Source organism: Mauremys mutica, chromosome 2 (genome assembly GCF_020497125.1).
Source record: "Mauremys mutica isolate MM-2020 ecotype Southern chromosome 2, ASM2049712v1, whole genome shotgun sequence".
Taxonomy (NCBI): Eukaryota; Metazoa; Chordata; order Testudines; family Geoemydidae; genus Mauremys; species Mauremys mutica.
Window position 1 is genome coordinate 66645735 of NC_059073.1, and position 24674 is coordinate 66670408.

The following is a 24674-nucleotide window of genomic DNA, read 5'->3' on the forward strand; positions in this document are numbered from 1 at the left end:
CTGAGTCTCCATGATGAGGCAGGCTGGGAAAGAGTAGGGTGTGGCTCAGTTTTTTGAGGGAGAGATTGGTAAAGGGGTTGGAGGTTTGGGTCTCTCCAGTCAAAGGTCCTAGGAGGGGCTTTAGGAAGAAGCCTCTGAAAGGTCCTAAGAGGCTACCTAAGCGGCCGGCAGACTGAATGTAATATATCCCCAGTGGGGGAAGTTCATATGGACTTTATTACAGACACATCAAGTAGACAGAACCCTGGAGTGGGAACAAAAGGTTTCTTGAAGTATCCAAGTAAAGGTGTTAGGCCAATGAGCCAGACAGAGGACCTTGTGAAGTCATCAAGTCCAGCCCCTTGCACTGAGGCAGGACCTAGACCATCCCTGACAGATGTTTATCCAACCTCTTCTTAAAAACCTCCAATGGCAGGGATTCCACAATTTCCCTATTCCACAGCTTAACTACCGTTATAGTTAAAAAATACATTCCTAATATTTAATCTTGCTGCAGATTGCTGATTACTTCTTGTCCTACCTTCAGTGATCTTGGAGAACAGTTGATCACAATCCTCTTTATAACAGCTCTTTTAAAGCATACTGTGGATCGATTGTGTACAGATCTGGTTTTCATGTAGTTTTACCTTGTTCCTATTTGTTTACAAGTGTCAGATGCACGTACCTCCTCTGAACTAGACCATAGCATAATTTAATGTCTGGTATATTATCATGCTTGGAGAGCTTCTGCAGGAAATTAGGGAAGTCTGAATGGCAGTACATTGATTCCCACAGGGAGTCTTTCCTTCCTCTTTCTCATTACAACCCAAACCCAAATATATTTGAGAGTATGATTCGGCAGTATATTTCCATCTCCTGATAATCACAACTACTCCCTTCCTTTCACCACCCTGTACATACATATGTACCCGCACATGTACGGCATGCTTCATAAGGCAGATGTTGCTGGATTTTAATCCCCAGGAACTCCCAGATGGATTAAATCTCAAATCTCTAAACATTATTCTAATTGCTACAGTAGGTAATACATGCCTGAGACAATGATGATTTAGCGTTTAAATGAAAGCAATAGATAATCAAAAATGAACATCTGAAACTAGGGCTAGGCTACAACTGGATGATACTCAAATAGTTTTTTTATTGACATTTTTTATTGGTTTTTCTCCCCTCTGCTTTCTGAGAAATATTATCCTGACTACAATAACAAAACCTAGCTAACTGAGTTCATGCATGCATATCACATTCCACATACCTGTAACCCTTCAATGGCCAGTTTGAGGATGGACGGTGTTAGCTTGGAGGCTTGCTTGAAGGAGAAATTGCTCCAGTCTATAATTAAAATGAAGCCATTTATCTGAAGCTCTTGATCTTCAATGAGAACTTCCAAAGACAACAGAATAGCCCGTAGAATATCTATGAAGGAGTTCCTAAGGCCAAAGCAGACATAAAGGGTTGTAATTATCTTCAGACCACAGGAAATGCAGATATGCCAGGGATGTTTCATGTACAAAGAAACTGATATTTATTTTGGTGAAGTTCTTTAGAAAAGACAGATATTTAAAAAGCATCACAAGGTATTCCTTGATTTGATAATGTCTGTTCACTGATGGATAAAATAGATCCTGAGTTAAATCTCTTGGCATTTTGTGGCATCCCTTATAATAGATTTTAGCTCAGCTGCATTGGAAAAATATTTGTCTATAGTAAATTAAACCGCTTTAGGCTATCAGTTTAAAACACTGCATTAACTATGACAACTAGCAAGCTCACAGAGTTAATGAGACGGACATGCATCAGGCAGATTTTCTGGTGCTTCACAAATTTCAAGTGTTCTCTTTCATTAATTTGTTGCTATTCCTTTTTTACAGTAATGAATCCGGTAACAACTAGAAGCTAAATGTGATAAACTCACACTCCCAGACCCTGATAAATCAAAGACCTGTGGTCAGATCTTCACCTGATGCAAATCAGCATTCTCTCTGGAAGAAAATATTCTGAGCTCTAGTCATTCACTTCAGAAACAGAAACATAGCCTATAATTTAGGGAGTACCAAGTGTACACTAGCTGAGGATTTGGCCCCTAGGATATATCCTTTCCTAGCCAGAACTGTCCTGGCCATACATTGGCATGCTCCAAATTATAGGAACATCACAGTAACTCAAAAGTATAGAGATCAGTGCTAAGATCTTTGAGTAAGGAAAGCCCATTAGAATTTGAACATTTCCGGAGTAAGAAGCAATAAACTACAGATTTTAAAAAAACCCACATCTGATGAAGTGGGTTATAGCCCACAAAAATTTATGCCCAAATAAATTTGTTAGTCTCTAAGGTGCCACAAGGATTCCTCATAGTTTTTGTTGATACAGACTAACACGGCTACCCTTGTGAAACCTGAAACCACAGATTATATGTATTTAAAAAAGAGAGAGAAAACCATGTTATAAACCTGAGACAACAGCAGTCAGGCGGGTGAAATAAATAGTGCATAGAACATGGTTTAACGTTATTAAGAAAATTTGCTTGAACTAGCCATCCTATTGAATTCCTGCACCTTGGATACATTCCACCAACAATTTGTCTGCATTATAAGGAAAAAAACCAGAAACAGATAGGCATGTCTGTACAAGACATGCATAAATTATATAGCGATAAATAAGAGATGCTATTTGAAAAGGAGGGAAGGGTTCATTTTTTTGTATAATACATTTTAGCCATGGCCCAGTTTATATCGTTCAAGCATAAAATGGAAAATAACGACGACAGATCAAAATAGGAACTCTGTATTAATTAGCAGTAGGCTGACTGCAGGGGCTCTGTCATCTCACAGAGAATAATTACTAACATCTGTATTTATGAAGAAGGGAGAGATAAACAGAGACAGAGAAGGAAACACTGTACATTTTTCTTAACATGTAATTCTGGACTGGGAAAGTTTCTTTGGTAAACAATGAGCATGAGTCTCTCCAAAAAAATATAGCTTAGTCTTTATGGAAATGATTATGCAATGCATAGGCGTTGGCTTCCTCCGGGCCCAGGGGGTGCTCCATCCCTCCGTTCTGCCCGAGGCTCCACCCCATCCCTTCTCCCAAGTCCCTACCTCTTCCCACCCAGTTCCACCCTCTCCCCTAGTGTGACCCATACCCACTCCTCCCCCTTCCTTCCAGAGCCTCCTGCACACTGTGAAACAGCTGATTGGGAGGGAGGGGCAGGAGTTGATCAGTGGGGCCGCCAGTGTGCTGAAAGTGCTAGGAGCGATCGGGAGGAGTTGATTGGCGGAGCTGCTGGGGAATGGGGGGCACTGGGAGGGACGTGGGGGAGCTAGCTGCTAGAGGGTGCTAAGCACCCGCTAATATTTTTCTGTGGGTGCTCCAGCCCTTGAGCACCCACAGAGTCGGCGCCTGTGTTGTAATGTACTGGTACAGTAGCCTTTGTTATCTTTGCACTGACCATGTGGAAAGATGGCTGCCATTTTGTTGTCAAAGTTAATATTGCCTGTGACATGGGGGAGAGACACTGTGCTCTCTCATGGAAAATCTAGTTCTGTCCTGTTTTGCTGTTTTCTTTAATCTTTAATGAGTCATTTTACATTGAAGAGATATTGTTTCTATTTGTATTAAACAAACCAAAAAATCGAAAGCATAGTCTTAAAGCAGGGTTTGCCTTTCCTACATAAGACGAAGGGCAACTCCACTGATCTGTCAGGACTGAATTCAGCCCTTAGTTTTGCTTGCCCCTCTTGGCAAATTTTGATCTACAAGTTTACAATTTCTGCTTTGAAGAAACTATATCCTGCAGATTGTTGTATTGTGTGGTGGTGTAGCCCTAACCTGAATAAGAGCTCTGTGTAAGTTCGTAAGCTTGTATTTCTCACCAACAGAATTTGGTAAATATAGATTTTACCTCACCCACTTTGTCTCTCTAATATCCTGAAGAATCAGTTTATTTTCTGTGCGTCTTCGTTCCCGCTTCATAACATAGTAAAAATACCCTTCAAAGTATAATCACCAGGGCAACATATGATAATCACAGAGCTTGCAGATGTCACTGAGATCCGTGACACCTTTGGTTTGAGATGAAAGAGTATTTAGCTTTCTTGGAATTGGGTATTATCAGCACCCTAGCAACAACAAGGAGACCACTGGGAACCTAACCAAATAGTACCAAAAAATCTGAGTTAGAAAGTCAAACTAAAGACAGTGTTTTCCTCAATAGTAGAAGGCTGCAGCACAACAGTAAATTAATCTGTGTCTCAGCTGAATATTTATTCTATTAATTTTAAGGATCCGATTGTCAAAGAAGCACCAAATGTACATAAAGCATTTCCTCCCTTACTATTCTTTGGGGCCACATCCAAAATAGGTGGCCAGGTCCACTCGTCAGTCTCTGTTGTGAGCCTCAGATTTACCTTAATTGTGAGCTCAACTGTAAAAAGTGAGTGACAGTTTATAAAAGGTGACAATAACCTATAATAACAAATGTTGATGGGAAAAGGTATGAAAGGGAAACAGACTGAATTAGTCCAAATAAAAAAGCCTATTGATATAACTCAAGGACTGTGTTAAGATCATGCTGGTAATCAAGAAAAGTGTGGAACCAGAAATCAGTAAACAAAAATTGGAGTGTCAGCAACTAAGCCTAATTAGTGCACAAAATAATGAGAGGATAGGCTACTGCACTCATTACTCCCTTTGGAGGTCCTTAAAGAAAGAGACTTTGGAAAAAAACCTGACTACTGGACTGAGCTTCATCATCATGGTTGCCACCATCACCCCAGCCTTCATCATCCTAATCCTGAAAAATATCCTGACCAGATTGGGCCAGATGACGCCACCACCTCTATTGGCATTGGCTGAATCCCGAACACCACGTAGAATGTGGGACTCCATTTCTCTCCCTGCCACCCTTGTATCCTTTTCCTTCCTCACCTCATTTATCCTAGCCTACTCCTCTCCCTTTCCCTTCTGTCTGATAAGAGTCTGGCCTAGTTGGCCAAGACTGCATATTTTGCAGGCCTGTGACCAAAAAGAGGCAGCTAAAACCAATGCCCTAAACAGCCTAATGCTGGTAGAAGTTTGCCAGATCGAGTGGCTGATAAGACTGTGCTGTGCATGTGTTTTTCCAGCAGTGAGGTAGCAGGAGAGAGTCAGTACCAGACACAGAAGCTGCATTTTTTCTCTTTGATGTTATTTTCTTTCCCCTTTGTGTGTGTGTTTGCCTTGTTTCGTCTTCTTGGGAATGGGATTGGACTTTAACAACAACAGCAACAATGAGAGCTCCAGTCCATCTCAGCTAATTTCTTCTCTTTTCCTCACAAAGGACAGTTATTACCATTTTATACCATCTAAGAGACTGTCAAACAATAAGGTTTTTCCTTCTAAAAACTCTCTCCAGCTAAAGGGAAAGGGAACAAGGGAAGCTGTTAAAATGAAAGCTGTACTTAATACTTTACATTTCAAATGAACCTCATTTGAAACTGTTTAATGGCCAGACCAAGTGACTCAGTTATGTGAGTACCTTTGGCCCATATATTCCATCTAAATTAATACAACACCTCTTAGTACGATTTAACCAATAAATACTTCAGACAACCATGAACTTCCAATAAAGGAAAAGTAATTTCTCCTTCAGACTCTGTGCCCGCAATTCACACCCCACTGGCATTCCTGTCACATCATGGGAGGGTTGCTTTAGGTGGTGGTCAGGTTTCCCTGAATACTAGTAGCAGCTTTCTAATAGGGGGCACTGAATTGGAAAATATGATCATGATATACTGGACATGTCTCCTCACACTGGGCTGTCTCTTTTTGGGGCTGTCCTGGGTTGTTGTAGGTATCAAAACAGAAAGGGGATTGCAGGCCCCTTGCACAATCATTTCAGGTGGATTCTCTGCCAATGGTAGCTCTGTAACCTGGATTATGTCAGGGGGAATGGAATAATCTCGGGCTGAATTTAATCCAACATATGCCATTTAAAAAACAGATTTAATGCTCATCACTGTAGGAAGCAACAAATAGGTGCTGAACAGGGTGCAGAAATGGATTGGTCTCCTAGTTCTGGCCAGGAAAGCTTCCTTTACAGCAGGGCTGGCTCCAGGCACCAGCGCAGGAAGCTGGTGCTTGGGGCGGCCCATGGAAGAGGGCGGCATGTCCGGGTCTTCAGCAGCAATTTGGCAATGGGTCCCTCAGACCGGCCACCGAATTGCCACTGAAGAATGAAGCGGCGCGGTAGAGCAGCGCCGAAGTGCCGCCGATCGGGGCCTTTTTTTTTCTCTTCGCCACTTGGGGTGGCAAAAAAGCTGGAGCCGGCCCTGCTTTACAGAACATTCATAGGGATGTTCCTGGTGCTGCCACCTTTGACACCTTAAAAGAAGACAGGGTGGAGTAATTTTAGGGATGGATGAGAACTGCTTGCACAAAGCATGAATACGTTTTATTTAAATTCTAAATCATACTGAAATGTTTGTTATGACTGGGCCCAAATCTTCATCGGGGTACCAAAATCAGTATTTAGGCACCTAACTAAATGACCAGATTAACAGAGCTACTGATCACCTGCATTTCCCATTGACTTTAATAAAAGTTACATGTGGGAGAGTTAAACACTATGGAAATCATGCTGAATCCCATTTGAGGTTGAAGCCCTCAGCTTCCTAACCTTGTGGCTTTCATGTGAAGTACTCAGCTGTTACACTGATTTGCATCCAAATTATTTTTCCGTACATTAACTCATAAGACTTTTCTGGGACTCCACCACTTTTGTCACTTGGCTCAATTTTCCATCCTCCCCGCACTTGACACACTTACAAAAAGTGATATAAATTGCTGTGTCAAGAAAGGGAACTACAATACCACCGTGTGGCCTCAGCATGGAGCCTGCTTCAGCCTGCCACTAATGAGTTACCAGAGATATGCACATGCTAGTCAACAATGAAAGCCAGGAAGGAAGGAAACAAACAGTTTGAGTGAATAGCAAGGTACCATAAAAGAAGTCTTCAAGCCAAACAAGTATCCTTAGGAAAATGGGGAGTTAGTCGAATGGAAGATAGCAGTAAGGAACAATAGCATGGTATAAAATTAGAAGGGTTTAGATAAGGGATTTTGGAGACAGATTAGTCAAAATCAGTCAAATTTATAAAAAGTAAATAAGAAATTACTTAATTTTAGCAGAAGTAAGCCACCTGTGAGTGGAGTAACGGGTACAAAGGGAACAATTAAAAGGGATAAAGACATTGCAGAAAGCTAAATGATTTATTTACTTCAGTCATCACCACCAAGGATGTTGAGGAGAAACCTACAATTTTCAACTGATAAAGATGAGGTACTGTTGGAGATTAAGGTGCTGAAAGAAACATATATTTCTGAGAAATGGTATCACCCAGGCGTTTTGAGATCACCGGACCCAATCTGCAAAGTACTTAAGCATACTTAGATTTAACCACGTGAATAGTCTTGGTGACTTCAATGGGACGTAACCTGATTTCAGTGGGACTACTCACATGTATAAACTTGACCATGTGCTTAAGTCTTTTGCTTCATCAATGCAATTAAGGATGAAGTGATACAACTACTAACAGAAATATGCAAATTCTCATTCAAATCTGCTGCTATACCACAGGACTGAAGGATAGCAAATTCTGTAGCACATACCCATATGGCCCCACAGTATGCCAACATTTTTATGGCTGACTTTGAACAACGCTTCCTCAGCTCTTGTCCCCTAATGCCCCATCTCTACTTGCGCTACATTGATGACATCTTCATCATCTGGACCCATGGAAAAGAGGAATTCCACCATGATTTCAACAATTTCCATCCCACCATCAACCTCAGCCTGGACCAGTCCACAAAAGAGATCCACTTCCCTGAACACTACAGGGCTAATAAGCGATGATCACATAAACACCAACCTATACTGGAAACCTACGGACCCCTATACTTACCTACATGACTTCAGCTTTCATCCAGACCACACCACATGATCCATTGTCTACAGCCAAGCTCTAAGATACAACCGCATTTGCTCCAATCCCTCAGACAGAGACAAATACCTACAAGATCTCTATCAAGCATTCTTACAACTACAATACCCACCTGCTGAAGTGAAGAAACAGATTGATAGAGTCAGAAGAGTACCTAGAAGTCACCTACTACAGGACAGGCCCAACAAAGAAAGTAACAGAAAGCCACCAGCCGTCACCTTCAGCCCTCAACTAAAACCTCTCCAGTGCACCATCAAGGATCTACAACCCATCCTGAAGGACAATCCCTCACTCTCACAGATCTTGGGAGACAGGCCAGTCCTTGCTTACAGACAGCCTCCCAACCTGAAGCAAATACTCACCAGCAACCACACACCACACAACAAAAACACTAATCCAGGAACCTAGCCTTGCAACAAAGCCCGTTGCCAACTCTGTCCACATATCCATTCAGGGGACACCATCATAGGGCCTAATCACATCAGCCACACTGTCATAGGCTCATTCACCTGCACATCTACCAATGTGATATATGCCATCATGTGCCAGCAATGCCCCTCTGCCATGTACATTGGCCAAACCGGACAGTCTCGATGCAAAAGAATAAATGGACACAAATCAGACGTCAAGAATTATAACATTCAAAAACCAGTTGGAGAACACTTCAGCCTTCCTGGTCACTCGACTTTGAGGTCTCAATGCTCCAACAAAAAAACTTCAAAAACAGACTCCAACGAGAAACTGAAGAATTGGAATTAATTTGCAAACTTGACACCATTAAATTAGGCTTGAATAAAGACAGGGAGTGGATGGGTCATTACACAAAGTAAAACCTATTTCCCCATGCTATTTTTTTCCCTGACTGTTACTCACACCTTCTTGCCAACTGTTGGAAATGGGCCATACTGATTATCACTACAAAAGTTTTTTTTCTCCTGCTGATAATAGCCCACCTTAACTGATTACTCTCATTATAGTTAGTATGGCAACACCTATTTTTTCATGTCCTCTGTGTATATATATCTTCCTACTGTATTTTCCACTACATGCATCCGATGAAGTGGGTTTTAGCCCACGAAAGCTTATGCTTAAATAAATTTGTTAGTCTCTAAGGTGCCACAAGGACTCCTCGTTCTTTTTGCTGATATAGACTACCACGGCTACCACTCTGAAACCTGTATCTACCATAGACTCATAGATCACTGAGCTTTAGGTCAGCACCATATAGACTTATTTAAACAATAATTAGAGAGTTATAAAACTGCTAGGTAAACATGATATAATGGGGACAACAGCTTCTATAAAGGAAAAGTTTATTTCCCCAAGGTACTAGAATACATAACCCATCTCAACAAAATAGTGGTTAAACTAGAATCAGATTAAATGTATTTGAACTTCTGATAAGGTTTTTACAGAGTTTCTCACAATAAGTTATTAAAGAGTCAAAATAGCATAGAATAAGAAATAGCTTGTTTCTAATCCATGACAAAACTTTAACAGAGAAAACAATAACTAAAACCCCACCAACAACGAGTATAAATGGCCAATTTTCAGTTTAGGAAAGGTTGACAGTACAATACCAAAAGGATTCCTACTAGGACTGTTGGATGTGTAATATATTTCCTTTAAAAAGTGAAAAAGGAGGTGAAGAGCAATGTGGCAAATTTTGCCAGTTCCCCAAAATGATGTAGGTTAATCAAATCTAAAGAAACTATGAAGGGAACTCCAGAGGGACCCAAGAAAGTGATGCGAATGAGCCGTAGAATGGTAGGTGAAACTTATTACTGATTTACGCAAGCTAATGCAGGCAGCTCTATTTTGATCTACTCAGCCACAGATATGGGTTGTACCAGTAGTTTCCCCAGGAATTGAAATTAGGGGGGGGTGTTCGAATTTACAAGGGGGGTGTCAGGGCCAATGAGATATATAAACAAGATATGAATAAAGTAAATGGTTTGTTAGGATAATGCAAATTTAACATAAGGATAATGCAAGTTACACATAACAGGTCTAGATTTCTAAAAAATATATATAAAATTTTTTAAAAATGTATTTAATTTAAATTGCGTTTTGAAAAGTAAGCCATCATGGGATAAGAGGAAAGTCCTCTCATGGATCAGTAACTGGTTAAAATATGGGAAACAAAGGGTAGGACTAAATTATCTGTTTTCAGAATGGAGAGAGATAAATAGTGGTATCCCAGAGGGGTCGGTACTGGGACCATTACTGCTCAACATACTCATAAATGATCTGGAAAAATGGGTAAACAGTGAGGTGACAAAATTTTCAGATGATACAAAACTACTCAAGATAGTTAAGTCCCAGGCAGACTGCGAAGAGTTACAAAGGGATCTCACAAAACTGGGTGACCGGGCAACAAAATGGCACATGAAATTCAATGTTTATAAGTGCAAAGTAATGCACATTGGAAAACAATCTCAACTATACATACAAAATGAAGGAGTCTGAATTAGCTGTTATCTCTCAAGAAAGAGATAAGGTAATAATTGGAGATATACTAATCTCCTAGAACTGGAAGGGACCTTGAAAGGTCATTGAGTCCAGCCCCCTGCCTTCACTAACAGGACCAATTTTTGCCCCAGATCCCTAAGTGGCCCCCTCAAGGATTGAACTCACAACCCTAGATTTAGCAGACCAATGCTCAAACCACTGAGCTATCCCTCCCCCAATCTTGGAGTCATTGTGGCTAGTTCTCTGAAAACATCCACTCAATGTGCAGTGACAGCCAAAAAAGCAAACAGAATGTTGGGAATCATTAAGAAAGGGATAGATAATAAGACAGAAAATATCATATTGCCTCTATATAAATCCATGGTATGTGTACACCTTGAATACTGTGTGCAGATCTGGTCACCCCATCCCAAAAGAGAGATATTGGAAATGGAAAAGGTACAGAGATGGGCAACTAAAATGATTAGGGGTATGAAACAGGAGGAGAAATTAAAATGACTGGGAATTTTCAGCTTAGAAAAGAGACGACTAAGGGGGAATATGATAGAGGTCTATAAAATCTTGACTGGTGTGAAGAAAGTGAATAAGGAAATGTTATGTAATCCTTCACATAACACAAGAACTAGCAGGTTTCAGAGTTGCAGCCATGTTAGTCTGTATCCGCAAAAAGAACAGGAGTACTTGTGGCAGCTTAGAGACTAAGGCCTGGTCTACATTAGGGTGGGGGATCGAACTAAGGTACGCGACTTCAGCTATGCGAATAGCTAGCTGAAGTCGAACTACTTTGGTTCGAACTTCTTACCTGTCCAGACGCCGCGGGATCGAAGTCCGCGGCTCCCCCGTCGACTCCGCCACCGCCGTTTGCGGTGGTGGAGTTCCGGAGTTGACGGGAGCGCGTTCGGAGTTCGAACTATCGCATCTAGATTAGACGCGATAGTTCGAACTCCGAGAAGTCGAACGCTATGCGTCGACTCGGCAGGTAAGTATAGACCTACCCTAACAAATTTATTTGAGCATAAGCTTTCATGGGCTACAGCTACACTTCATCAGATGCATAGAATGGAACATATAGTGAGGAGAGATATATACGTACAGAGAACATGAAAAGGTGGGAGTTGCCCAATCAACTCTAAGAGGCTACTTAATTAAGATGAGCTATTATCAGCAGGAGAAAAAAACTTTTGTAGTGATAATCAAGATGACCCATTTAAGACAGTTTGACAAGAAGGTGTTAGGATATTTGACATGGGGAAATAGATTCAATGTGTGTAATGGCGCAGCCATTCCCAGTCTCTATTTAAGCCTAAATTGATTGTATCTAGTTTGCATATTAATTCAAATTCAGCAGTTTCTTGTTGGAGTCTGTTTTTGAAGCTTTTCTGTTGCAAAATTGCCACCTTTAAATCTGTTACTGAATGGCCAGAGAGGTTAAAGTGTTTTCCTACTGGTTTTTCAATGTTATGATTCCTGATGTCAAATTTTTGTCCATTTATTCTTTTGTGTAGAGACTGTCCGGTTTGGCCAATGTACATGGCAGAGGGGCATTGCTGGCAAATGATGGCATATATCACATTGGTAGATGTGCAGGTGAATGAGCCCCTGATGGCGTGGCTGATGTGATTAGGTCCTACTATAGTGTCACTTGAATAGATATGTGGACAGAGTTGGCATTGGGCTTTGTTGCAAGGCTAGGTTCCTGGGTTAGTGTTTTTGTTCTGTGGTGTATGGTTGCTGGTGAGTATTTGCTTCAGGTTGGGAGTGCTATCTGTAAGCGAGGACAGGTCTGTCTCCCAAGATCTGGGAGAGTGAGGGATCATCTTTCAGGATAGATTGTAGATCTTTGATGATGCACTGGAGAGATTTTAGTTGGGGGCTGAAGGTAATGGCTAGTGACGTTCTGTTATTTTCTTTGTTGGGCCTGTCTTGTAGTAGGTGACTTCTGGGTACTCTTCTGGCTCTGTCAATCTGTTTTTTCACTTCAGCAGGTGGGTATTGTAGTTTTAAGAATGCTTGATAGAGATCTTGTAGGTGTTTGTCTCTGTCTGAGGGATTGGAGCAAATGCGATTGTACCTTAGAGCTTGGCTGAAGACAATGGATCGTGTGGTGTGTCCTGGATAGAAGCTGGAGGCATGTAGGTAAGTATAGCGGTCAGTAGGTTTCTGGTATAGGGTGGTGTCTATGTGACCATTGCTTATTAGCACAGTAGTGTCAAGGAAATGGACCGCTTGTGTGGATTGGTCTAGGCTGAGGTCGATGGTGGGAAATTGTTGAAATCATGGTGGAATTCCTCAAGAGCATCTTTTCCATGGGTCCAGATGATGAAGATGTCATCAGTGTAGAGTAGGGGCATTAGGAGAATGAGAGCTAAAGAAGCGTTGTTCTAAGTCAGCCATAAAAATGTTGGCATACTATGGGGCCATGCAGGTACACATAGCAGTGCCGCTGACTTGAAGGTATATTTTGTCCCCAAATGTGAAATAGTTGTGGGTGAGGACAAAGTCGCAAAGTTCAGATACCAGGTTTGGCATGTAACTAGTTCACAAAACTGGGGGAGGGTGTTGGGAAAATTCAAGGCGGGTGTAGGGAAATCACTGGGTTGTACTATGGTAATATAAATAATAATTAATGATAATGATTGTTATCAGTTCTCTAGAAATATGTTTCAGTATTTGATCTTCAAAATGTGATGGTTGGTTGTGATTGGTCATCATTTTCTTGTTTAAAAGGTTTCAGTCAGGAAGCAGAAAAAAGCACATTGTGATTTGGATGACGAAGCACTCTCCAAAAATAGTGAATACTCAAATAGGAAACTTCACAGCCAACTCATACACTGAAAATTTTTTGTCCAAACTATCCAGCAAAATGATGAATTACATATATACTCACAGACGTTGTTACATTTGTCAGTGATTCACAAACAGAGGAAAAGGGATAAATTAATAACTAAGATTATTCACATCAAATAAGGTCCCTGAGGTCCCTTCCAACCCTGAGATTCTATTAACCAATTATTTTCTTCAAAGAATCCAACAAGTTAAGTTAAAGTCATTTTCTCTCATCTCCTGAAAAATATGAGCAATTTAGTAACACACTCAAACCAGAGAATTAGCTTACTGCAATACCAGATTTTGATGAGGATCGGACTCATTTTGCCCATCACAGTAAATCAGAATTTGCTCATATCTCTACAGAACCAGAACCAGCATTATATTAGTTGGTGTTAACGCCAATTTACTCTTCTCTAACATCAACTTTAGTTAGATAAGATGTACATTATTGTATATCATTGCCAGACAGACATTTCTAATTGTTTTGGTACTGGAATTCACTTATTTTTTCTATACAGCATTGTTACCTATCAGCAATGTGTTCTTGGGGGACCAGGGTGCAGTACCCAGCCTGTCTGACTCATGAAATACCTTCCCCCACTCCCACTCACAGCCTCTGCTTGATCCAAAACTGATCAGAAGAAAGACTTACAAAAAGCAATGAAAACAGGCAGGAGGTGGGGCAATGGCAAAGTGGTTTCCCTCTGCACCAGTCCATGGAGAGAAGAAAGCCCTGTACCATCCTGCAGTGCTTCATTCCAAGGGATGGTGAAAAGTGGGTACTCCCCCAATGCTCTCTCGAGCTCCAAAAATCCTCCCCTGAGCTCTCCTGGGGCTTGATCTGAAAAGGCACTGAGCACTCTGTCTCGATCCAGCAAAGCACCAAAGCACATGCTTAACTTTAAGCATATGAGCAATGCCCTTGATTTTAACAGGACAACTCAAATGTTTAAAGTTTTGTGTTTCTAAGTACTTTATGCGGGGGGCAGTGTCCTCAGCACCTTGCAAAATCAAGACCCTGGCAGATGACAAAGAGGTGTGTGGCTGCACACTGCTCCTTACTGCTCAGGGTAAATGCTACAATCTAGCTCCAGTGCAATATATGCTCTGGTTTCTTTGTTGTTGGGGTTTTTTTGTTTGTTTTTTAAACAGGAAAATGCCTCTAAAATATTCTCTGGCTATTTTCTTGGCTATTTAGTTACCAAACCTATGCTGGATATACACACAATTCTTACATTCAAAAGGGTGTCTGTCTTTCACTGTTGCTGCCAGTCCTGGGCAATGTGTTGTTTTGACTTATATAAATGCACCCTGGGGCTGTGGCAGCCCTTACAAATCCTACAGTAAGGGCCACAAATACAATCTGGTTACAACAGAGCTACTGCCGATTGATTACGAGAGAATCCTGTAGCTTTTTTGCACAAGGGACTGGACAAAGAATACCTGTCTATATAAAAACAAAAAAAGTTGACTTAAAATATCATGGATGGTTATTTTGGAAGGGTATTTATGATTTATTTAACCTCTTCTTTAGGAATCTAGGAAATGTGCTGAAACAGACAAATGGTCCATCCAATCCTATATTCTTTCTCCATCAGTGGTCAGCGCTGGGTGCTTCAATAGGCAGGCTTAAATCTCCTATCACCCACCTTGCAATGTTGTAAGTACACCATAGCCTCTGGGCACTATAGTAATACTACTACTAATAATGATAATAAGGACATTTTTTCTAATGCCACTTTGTGAACACTTTATGCTTGGAAGCATGAGAATTGATGGCTTTTGTAGTTTTTTCCTAGCCTGTGTAATTGCATAATCTTTTCTTATTCAAACACTGTGTGTTATAATCTGTTCTTGCATCATATTAAGCTATTTGCTTCAATTTCTTGCATCAGTGAGTTCCACAAGTTAATTTTTTCATTTAGAATTTAGAAAAAAAATTTCATTTAGTTAATTTAGAAAAAAACAATTTCCTTCTGAATATTTTAAATATACTGTCTAATTATAACATGGTTCTGCCTTTATTCTATTATTATGGGAAGGCATGAGCAGGAGCAATCAGGCTTCTCTGTACTATATGTTGTTCTATATAACCTCTTTTAAATCTCCTGTCTTTTTCCATTCCAGCTTACATAGTTCTGGGTTTTTTAATCTCTTCTGATGTGGATGCCTCCTTCACTCCTACCTTCCACAAATTATATCCGTTGCCCTTCTCTGAACATTTATATTTATGCCATACCCATGGTTTTTAGACTACATGACAAAAAATGAATTCAGTATTCAAGATGAGGATAGAATGTTAACATACATAATGGCATTTTCCATTTATTCTCTAGTTAAGTTAATATAATTTAACCTTATATTTTCTGACCATCGCTGTGCTTTGAGAATGCTTCTTAACTGTTGTGTCAAGAATGACTAGATGTTTTCCAGAAAGGGTACAAGTAATTTAGAATCCAACAGTGTGTACAAGTATAAAGGACAAAGGACCTGAGTACCAGATACGATATGATAAAACTTGGCACTTACTTACAATGAACATCATCTACTAGCTCATTGTAAGATTAGCTAAATCTCAAATTCTTTTCACTCCTTCCTAATCTTCACTAACCTATAACATTCCGTTAAGTGCCCATTTTGTCATTTCACCATTCACCTCACCTTCATGAACAACAAAGATCTTACTACTGGGGCAGTATTATTAACCTCTGCTGATAATTGCAAAAAGAACAGGAGTACCTGTGGCACCTTAGAAACTAAGACATTTATTTGAGCATAAGCTTTCGTGGGCTACAGCCCACTTCTTCGGATGCATAGAATGGAACATATAGAGAAGAAATATATATACACATACAGAGAACATGAAAAGGTGGGAGTTGTCTTACCAACTCTGAGAGGCCAATTAAGTAAGAGAAAAAACTTTTGAAGTGATAATCAAGATAGCCCAGTACAGACAGTTTGATAAGAAGTGTGAGAATACTTACAAGGGGAGATAGATTCAATGTTTGTAATGGCTCAGACATTCCCAGTGTCTATTCAACCCTAAGTTGATTGTATCTAATTTGCATATCAATTCGAGTTCAGCAGTTTCTCATTGGAGTCTGTTTTTGAGCTTTTCTGTTGCAAAATTGCCACCCTCAGGACTGTTATTGAGTGACCAGACAGGTTAAAGTGTTCTCCTACTGGTTTTTGAATGTTATGATTCCTGATGTCAGATTTGTGTCCATTTATTCTTTTGTGTAGAGACTGTCTGGTTTGGCCAATGTACATGGCAGAGGGGCATTGCTGGCCTTCATGTGAAACCAATGTAATGAAAGCTAAATGATTTTTCTCAAAGTACCAATAAGATACTCCCACATCGTGCATTTACAGAGAATTATCAGAGAGGTTAGGTAACTGAAGTCACCATTGTGCCCACTTGTTTAATTATAAATAGCTACTTATGTGCTAATGCATATAGCAAATAGATGTGATAAAGAGCTCATACCAAAACCTTTAATGGACAAAAAGCCAGAATTAGTCCTGCTTGTGATTTGACAGATATGATGCCAGTAAATGACTGCCTTTATCTTGGACTTGATGTCACCATGTTCATACCTTGATTTACTGAGGCTGTTGTTTTGTAAAAGCACCTGTGGGGAAAGACTTAGATGCACAGAACATGGAAGGAGAAACCTGCATAATAAAAAATTGAGTCAACCCTTTGGAAGATTTAATTTACAAAGACTATAATTTGATATGATGGGAGTCCTTGATGAAATTGCAGGGTTTGGTAATATCATTTGGCTGGCCCCTTTTCTCTATTGCTGTGTAACAGTAACATTACATCAACAAAGGAAAATCAGGACTTGGGGGTTGTACTCCTATCGATTTAAACACATTCTTATGACATGTTTGGGCTACTTGAAAATCTGAGGAGTATCTTTTAAAGCAACTACGGTGTATACTTTTCTTTATTCTAGCTAGCACTGTGACTTCTCCAAAATATTATTAAAGGGCCTTTACTGCAATACCAAACTTCAGAGACAAAATACAGCAAGCTAAGCTTTTGCAGGATGATAAATCCCAATACATTGTTTGTTAGTTTCCTTCTGTAGTAATGCAAAGAATGAAAATGTTCCCAGCCACCCTGCTTATGAATTTGTTTATATTTAAACTGAATAAATCAGAGGTCTCACAGAATTCTCTGCCACTTCATTAGCTTGCATTCAGCATTAGCTAACATTTTGTAATTTTAGTACTGTATAAATGAATCAGGGCTCTATATTTAAGGACGTATGCTGGTTTCATTTCTGTATAAGACATACATGTCGGTACTTAGGTCCCACTTCAGCAAGGTACTTAAGCACATACCTAACTTCAAGCATATGAGCAGTTCCATTGCTGCACTTTGTCTCTGTAGTTAATTTCCATGGGATTATTCATAGGCTTCAAATTAGTCATGTGCTTAATTATCTTGCTGAATGGAGGCAGCAGGGAAAATCTCCAGTTTTCATTACTGTGTTATGGAAAATTATTGTTGGATTAATGTTTATGAAATAGTGAACTTTTGAAATAGTGAGCTAGACAGACTGCCTAGCTCTAGCCAATCCTTAGAGTCAACAGCCATTGTACAAACTCCAGCCTTTCTCCCCATAGTTCTGCCAATGCACTTTGTTTTTGAGCTGTATGGTTCCTGCTTCTCCATTCCAGAGCCTCTCCTGAGCAGAGACAGCCAGCTGTGCTATATAATGATACAAACATGTTTTAGGTTGAGATCTCTCACATTCATTCAGTCTCTTGTGACTTCAGTAAGATGTATTTTAGCCTAGATCTCCAAAGCAGAAAGGCTAATTCAGTGGCTCTCAACCTTTCCAGACTACTGTACCCCTTTCAGGAATCTGATTTGTCTTGCATACCCCAAGTTTCATCTCACTTGAAAACTACTTGCTTACAAAATCAGACTTAAACATACAAAAGTGTCACAGCCACACTATTACTGAAAAATTGCTGACTTTCTCATGTAATTATAAAATAAATCAATTGGAATGTAAATATTGTACTTACATTTCAGTGTACAGTATACAGAGCAGCATAAACAAGTCATTGTCTGTATGAAATTTTAGTTTGTACTGACTTCGCTAGTGCTTTTTATGTAGGCTGTTGTAAAACTAGGCAAATACCTAAATGAGTTGATGTACCCACTGGAAGACCTCTGCGTACCCCTAGGGGTACATGTACTCCTGATTGAGAGCCACTGGGCTCATTAATATATATGCTTTGGATTCTGTCACCTTTACTCACATTGGACAGTACCGTAAGTGGTTCCATAGATTTTAATGGCCTTCAGAGGTGAAAGTAAGCCGGTACGGTCCAGTACGGTGTACTAGCAAGAGCCAGTACACCGTGCCGGACCGCACCGGCTTCCGCGACGGTGATTTAAAGGGCTCTGGGCTCCCTGCAGCCCAGAGCCCTTTGAATCCCGCCCGCGGCTCGGGCGGTTGGGCTGGGGCCGGATTTAAAGGGCTCAGAGCTCCTGTGGCTCTGGGCAGCCCAGAGCCCTTTAAATCCTGCCCACAGCTCCGGCAGCCAGGCTGGGGCTGGATTTAAAGGGCTCAAAGCTCCCACGGCTGCGGTCAGCCCAGAGCCCTTTGAATCCCGCCCGCCACTCCGGCCAGGCTGGGTCCAGATTTAAAGGGCTCAGAGCTCCCATGGCTGCAGGCGCCCCCAAGCCCTTTAAATCCCACCCATGGATTTAAAGGGCCCGGATCTCCATGGTGATCAGAGCCCCAGGCCCTTTAATTTGCCCCTGAGACCTGGGGGTACCCAGCAACCTCTTCAGCTGGGAGCCCCAGGTTGATTTAAAGGCCCTGGGGCTCTCAGCCACAGCCGTGCCCCAGGGCCTTTAAATCTTGAGAGGCACTGCCTCTTTCGGTTGAGGCTACCCCCCTTCAGGACTCTGGCAGTACCAGTAAGTCCTGTAAGTTACTTTCACCCGTGATGGCCTTACACTAGGAGCATGGGACTACTCACCATTAATAAGGATGACTCAATCTAGCACTTTGTTATTTGTGGACCTGATCCTTTACCCATAGGTGCAGCCCCACAGATGTCAATGGGGCTACTGATGTAAGAGCTACTGTATCTGCCCTGGGATAACACAAGGTTTTTCCAACAAAAGGTATTTGACACTAACCTTATCTATTCATAAGCCTCCCTTTAAGTTCAAACAGGCTGATATCAAAAATATTTTGCCACATGATTTGGCTCCTGTACCAACATCAATGTTCACTGACTCTGGCGACATGAGGATAGCTAATGCTAGGTCTAATCTAAAGAAGCAGCAGCAGACAGAGGTGTCAACTAGACGTACTTCACAAGAAGTTAGCTGCAGGGTCATTGACAATGTATCAGTGTCTGTATTAGCAGTATACCTTGCTATTAGGCCGTCTGTTTCTCCCCAAACCATGACAGAAGGCATATTCTTCTTGTATTCTCAGAGCATGCGGACTTAACAAATTCTTACCTATTCAATCGTAAGAATTAATTTTCAAGTATTGGACAATTATAGCAATTCATAAATTATAAACCAAACACAGAGTACACACCATTTCTTCTTTGAGGATCGCTTCTGTTGCATTTGTAGTCAAGAATTGCTGCAGTTGCAATGGACAGAGAAGCTGCTATTAAGAAACTGGAGCTGTGAATACATCCCTTTGATCCAAGTAAGCACCCAGAGACAATAGTAAGCATTGTCAGTGGTAGAGGGGCGCCACAATCAGTCAACATAGATGACACACTTCCAACTGGAATTCACCAAATGCAAAAATTTATATGTAACTGGCCCACAGGGTTTTATGGAGGCTTTTTCACCAAAATCTAAATGTTTTACTTTAAAATACAACAAGCCATGTATATTTTATTGATTTTAAAGCGTAACTATTTCCATAGGTCTCGTCCCTTCTGTTTTCCATTACTATATCTTTTCTCACCCTGATTGAAATTCCCCCTGTGCAAAAATGTCTGAACAAGACCTGTGCACTATTTAAATTCCATTCAAGCCCCTGTAACTCTTAAGCTTAAGCATGACACAAATGAGGAACAGGCCTCATGTGATCCCTCTGCACAGGGGCGAATTTAATCTCCACTGAATAGAGAACACCAAGAAGCAATTTAGAGCTGCTTCTCAGCATATGACCCATGCTGGATTCAATTCTTAAACCAAGCTGCTTTGGGTTGGATGCAGGAAGGCTGAAAGCACCAAAACTGAACATCTCATCTGAAGGATAGCACCTACATCATTTCTGCAACCTTCTCCAGAATGGGGTGTGAGCCCCCTCAGAGCCATTTATGCAACTGGAACTCACTGACCCCATAGGAACATAATATGGCACTTTTTAAAAGAAGAAGTTTAGTGTAATAAGCACAAAAACAACACTGTGCTTGCTCCTTCATTGTGCCTGCACAAGAAATGTCCATTTGCATACATAAATGCCACAGCTCGCAGCCACTCCCACTGCACTCAGCTTTTAAGGTTTGGGCCTAAACCCATCCAGACTGAAGTCAGTTGTAAGACTTTCACTGAGTGCAATAGGGACAGGATTGAGCATTTGGCCCTAACTGTATTTCTAACTTTAGCCAATTTATCTCCAAATATTAGGGATTAAGATGAGACCTCCATGGTGGGGTGGGGAGCTGATTAGCCCATATTTTCCTATGGCAGGTTTCTTACCCATTTCTCTGAAGCATCTGGTGTTGGCCAATGTTAGAGACAGGCTATAGCACCAGGTGGACTATAGGTGTGATTCAATATGGCAATTTCTCTCTTTCCCATATTTTGGGACCTTTCACTGTTTCCTGTGAGCCATAAATTCAAAATCAAAATTATGAGTCATTTAGGGCTTGCAAAACCAAAACTAGAATGCATGTGATTTTGCGAAATCAATACCACCACTAGACTGCTTCAGCCCATTTCAAATTTCCACAACCACAAGTAGAAACTTCAATAATATTTTAAATTAAACATAACTAACAAGGATTTGTGTATACTAAATGACTGATTATTTTTTTTAATTAATCTTTTACAAGCATTGCATAGATAAATCCCTTACTGTGGCTGTAAAACTGTAGTTAATCAGTTCTCTCTCTGTGTGCATGCATGCGTGTGCATGTACAGAGAGAGAGAGTTTAGCCAAAGGAAAGGCCAGTGTTACTGACTAAGAACAGACTGGCTGGAATATGTGTGTTCCATTCAGGCTAAACTATGCAGTAGATTTATGATGTGCCGTACATCCACTAGGAGTAGGTTGACCTCAACAAACTAATGTTAACTTGTGATCTACAGTACTTAGGCTTTGATCCATGGTCTCCAGAAAGAAGAATTTGTGAGGTATCCCATAGCACCACTTGCCCACCATAAATTTTTCTTGGCCATTAGCCTAGGAACTAATTTAATCTCTCTAGGTATTTCATGATAATAAAATTAAATAAAATAGCCATTTATTATAACAGGCATATTTATATTAGTAGTTTATGATGAGCAAAATCCTAGGCCAGGTTTATGAGATGGCAAAAGGAACCATTTCAGATTGTCTCTTCAGGAAATTTTGTTATTTCATGAAAGGAGGTGACTGGAGTAAGGGATTCATACTGCCCATCAGCTTCATAAGGATCTGAGCAGCTGGATCATATTCAGAGATCCAAAGAAGGAGAAAAACAGAGAGATGCTAGGATGATGTCCTGTGGGCTATCTATAAATTCTATAAGGTATTGGGGGTAGGTGGGTCCTTAACTTTGCATTTCAGTTTTACACAGATTTACAATTGCTTCAGGGTTACAAGCTGTTACAAGTGAGGCAGGGGTATAGGGAACATGATGTTACACTCCATATTCTTCATAGAAATATTGTTATGATGTGAATAAGGCATAACTAAGATATGTTTTATGCAAGACAGGTCATGTGAGATATCATTGGAAAGGTTATGAGTTACTGAAGGTGATTATCCAATTTGTGTGCATGTATCATTTCTGTAGCTAAAGTTAGTAATATTGACTATGTAACAATTACAACTATGTGTGTACTTGGGAAACACCCACCAGACAGCAGGCCATTAGCCTTGATGGGCCATTAGGAAGAAACAATAAGACTTTGAAGATACTAATCTCTCTCCTTTGTGAGAAGCTGGGACGTTGCTTTGACACTAAAAAGTTAGGTGGTCATGTCATCTGGTACTAAATACCATCTTGGACGTCCAGTGATTTTCCACTAAAAGGAGAGGGTGGTCAAGACTGGGAAACAAAAGATTCCCACCTTAAGTAAATTCTATTTAAGGCTGGGGAGTAAGTTGATCTAGGTTCACTCGTCACTGAATCCCCACCCAGGATGACAGCTGGAAAGATCTGAGAAACAAAGATATGTGAGGGGCGGCGGGGGTGGGAGCGAGAGGGAGAGTTGAGCCCAGGCTGGAAAAAGAATCTGGTCTGTGAATATGGTGTCTGAAGATTTCAGCTGCAAGCAGGGTAGCTAACCTTCAAGAATTTCTGCATCCTGCCCAAAAGCAACATTTAGGGTGAGAAATTACTTCTTGAAACCAGTCTCTTTAAGACCTTAAGCTTAGTATGCATGTTTTGTTTTATTTGCTTAGTAATCTGCTTTGTTCTGTTTGCTCTCCCTTATAATCATTTAAAATCTGCCTTTTGTAGTTAATAAACTTGGTTTTTGTTTATTATAACTGGAGAAGGGGGCAAGAAGTTGTGCATATCTTCCTCCACATTGAGGGAGGGGGCAAATTTATGAGCTTACATTGTACAGATTTCTCTACAGCACAAGACAATATTATTTTGGGTGTACTTTCCTGAGGGGAGCTGCATTTGAGTGCTGGGCAATTTCCTAGCTGAGTCTTCCCATAGAGAGCTGCTTGCAGACTCTGTGTGATTCTACAGCTAGTGCATCCCTACCTGTGTGTGTGTGCTGCCAGAGGCCGGAGAGTCTGATTCAGCAAAACAGGGAGAGGGAGGCTAGTGGAGCAGGCAGGCTCAGTGAAACCCCAGTACACCAGGTGGCACCCTAGAAGGGGTCTTGAAAATCACAAGGGGTCTTGAAAATCACGTACCAATTTATGGACAGTTTATGGACAGTCCTCTACCCATGGCACATTCCCTAAGTCTGATGACTGCAAGGAGGTGACTAGCATGTTTCCTCATTGGCTATTTTGTGGGGGCTTTGACCTCAAGGGACTAATTTGGTCCCTGGCTGACTGCTCTGTATCAAAGGCTTCATCCAGTGTTGCTCTCTGTGGGCAACACAGGTCATACAGTCTCTCTAGCTATGAAGAACATTCCTCCTACACTGCTCCCTTTAGTGTAGCCCCATGCCCCAAATCCATACATGACTGCAAGGGATAGGCAGAACTAAAACTTAGAATCCTTTCAGTTGGAACAGGGTGCTTCAAAAAATATACAGAAACTGATAGAAATGATTCTGAGACCCAAAGGCAACATTGCACACAAATGAGAAGATTCATGTACATTTCTTTTAGACATGGGAAGAGAAGAGAAGGAATTTTGCCCAGAAACTCCACAGCTGGAGAAGAAATATTTCCTGTGGTTAAAACGTGTGATTCAAGAGACTTGAGTTCATTTTCTGATTTTGCACAGATTCACTCTGTGACCTGGAGCAAATCACTTCATCTCCTTGTGCCTCAGCTCCCCATCTGTAAAATGGAGTTGATAGTGGTTTTTTTCTCCCACTCTCCATCTAGCTTCTCTATTTAGACTCTAGGGTCTCTTAGGCAGGGACAGTCTCTTACTGTGGGTTGCACAGTGCCTAGCACAATGGGACTGTGATCTCGATTGGATCATCTAAATGCTACTGTGATATAATTAAATAAAGTTAATAAGAAATGTTTGAAACTGGCTTGTTGGGCAATGACCACAGCCTTGCCAGCATTACTCTACTGCCCCTTTATAAGTATAACACAATACGCAACACTTATTTGTGTATGGCCATCACTATAAGAGTTTGGGTATAATTATATTTATATTCCATGTTTATATCTGTTTATATTTTACTTTACTCTTGGCTGTTGTCTATATATCACTTCCCTGCTTACACATTCTGCACTTTACCAAAGCATGGTAAATAAAAGCTTCAGAATTTACAGTCTTACTTGATTCTTGTATCATTGAAGGCGCAGTAAACAAAGTGCTCCAGTGTATCTGGGGCGAAGGGGAGAATAAGGGGGAAAGTGGGTTTATACCAGCAAACTATTCCTGGATGTAATGATCCCAAAGGGACCATCAACAGTCAGGGATAGCCACAGCACAGTGGTGCTTTGGCCATGCTTCCTGCCCCCAGTCACACTCCACCATGCCCCCTATGCTGTGTCTGGGAGGCTTGGAGCAAGTGGCACAGGG

At 40.9% G+C, this 24674-nt stretch overlaps 1 protein-coding gene across 3 annotated transcripts in view; it reads right to left on the bottom strand.

Moving 5' to 3' along the window:
* Positions 1–24674, bottom strand: part of CLVS1 (clavesin 1) — a 277818-nt gene that overhangs the window by 83530 nt on the left and 169614 nt on the right. For all 3 annotated transcript variants that reach the window (XM_045008049.1, XM_045008048.1, XR_006577528.1), the window contains exon 3: positions 1253–1427. In XM_045008049.1, coding sequence (XP_044863984.1) covers positions 1253–1427 — 175 coding nt within the window. The remainder of the gene's footprint in view (positions 1–1252; positions 1428–24674) is intronic.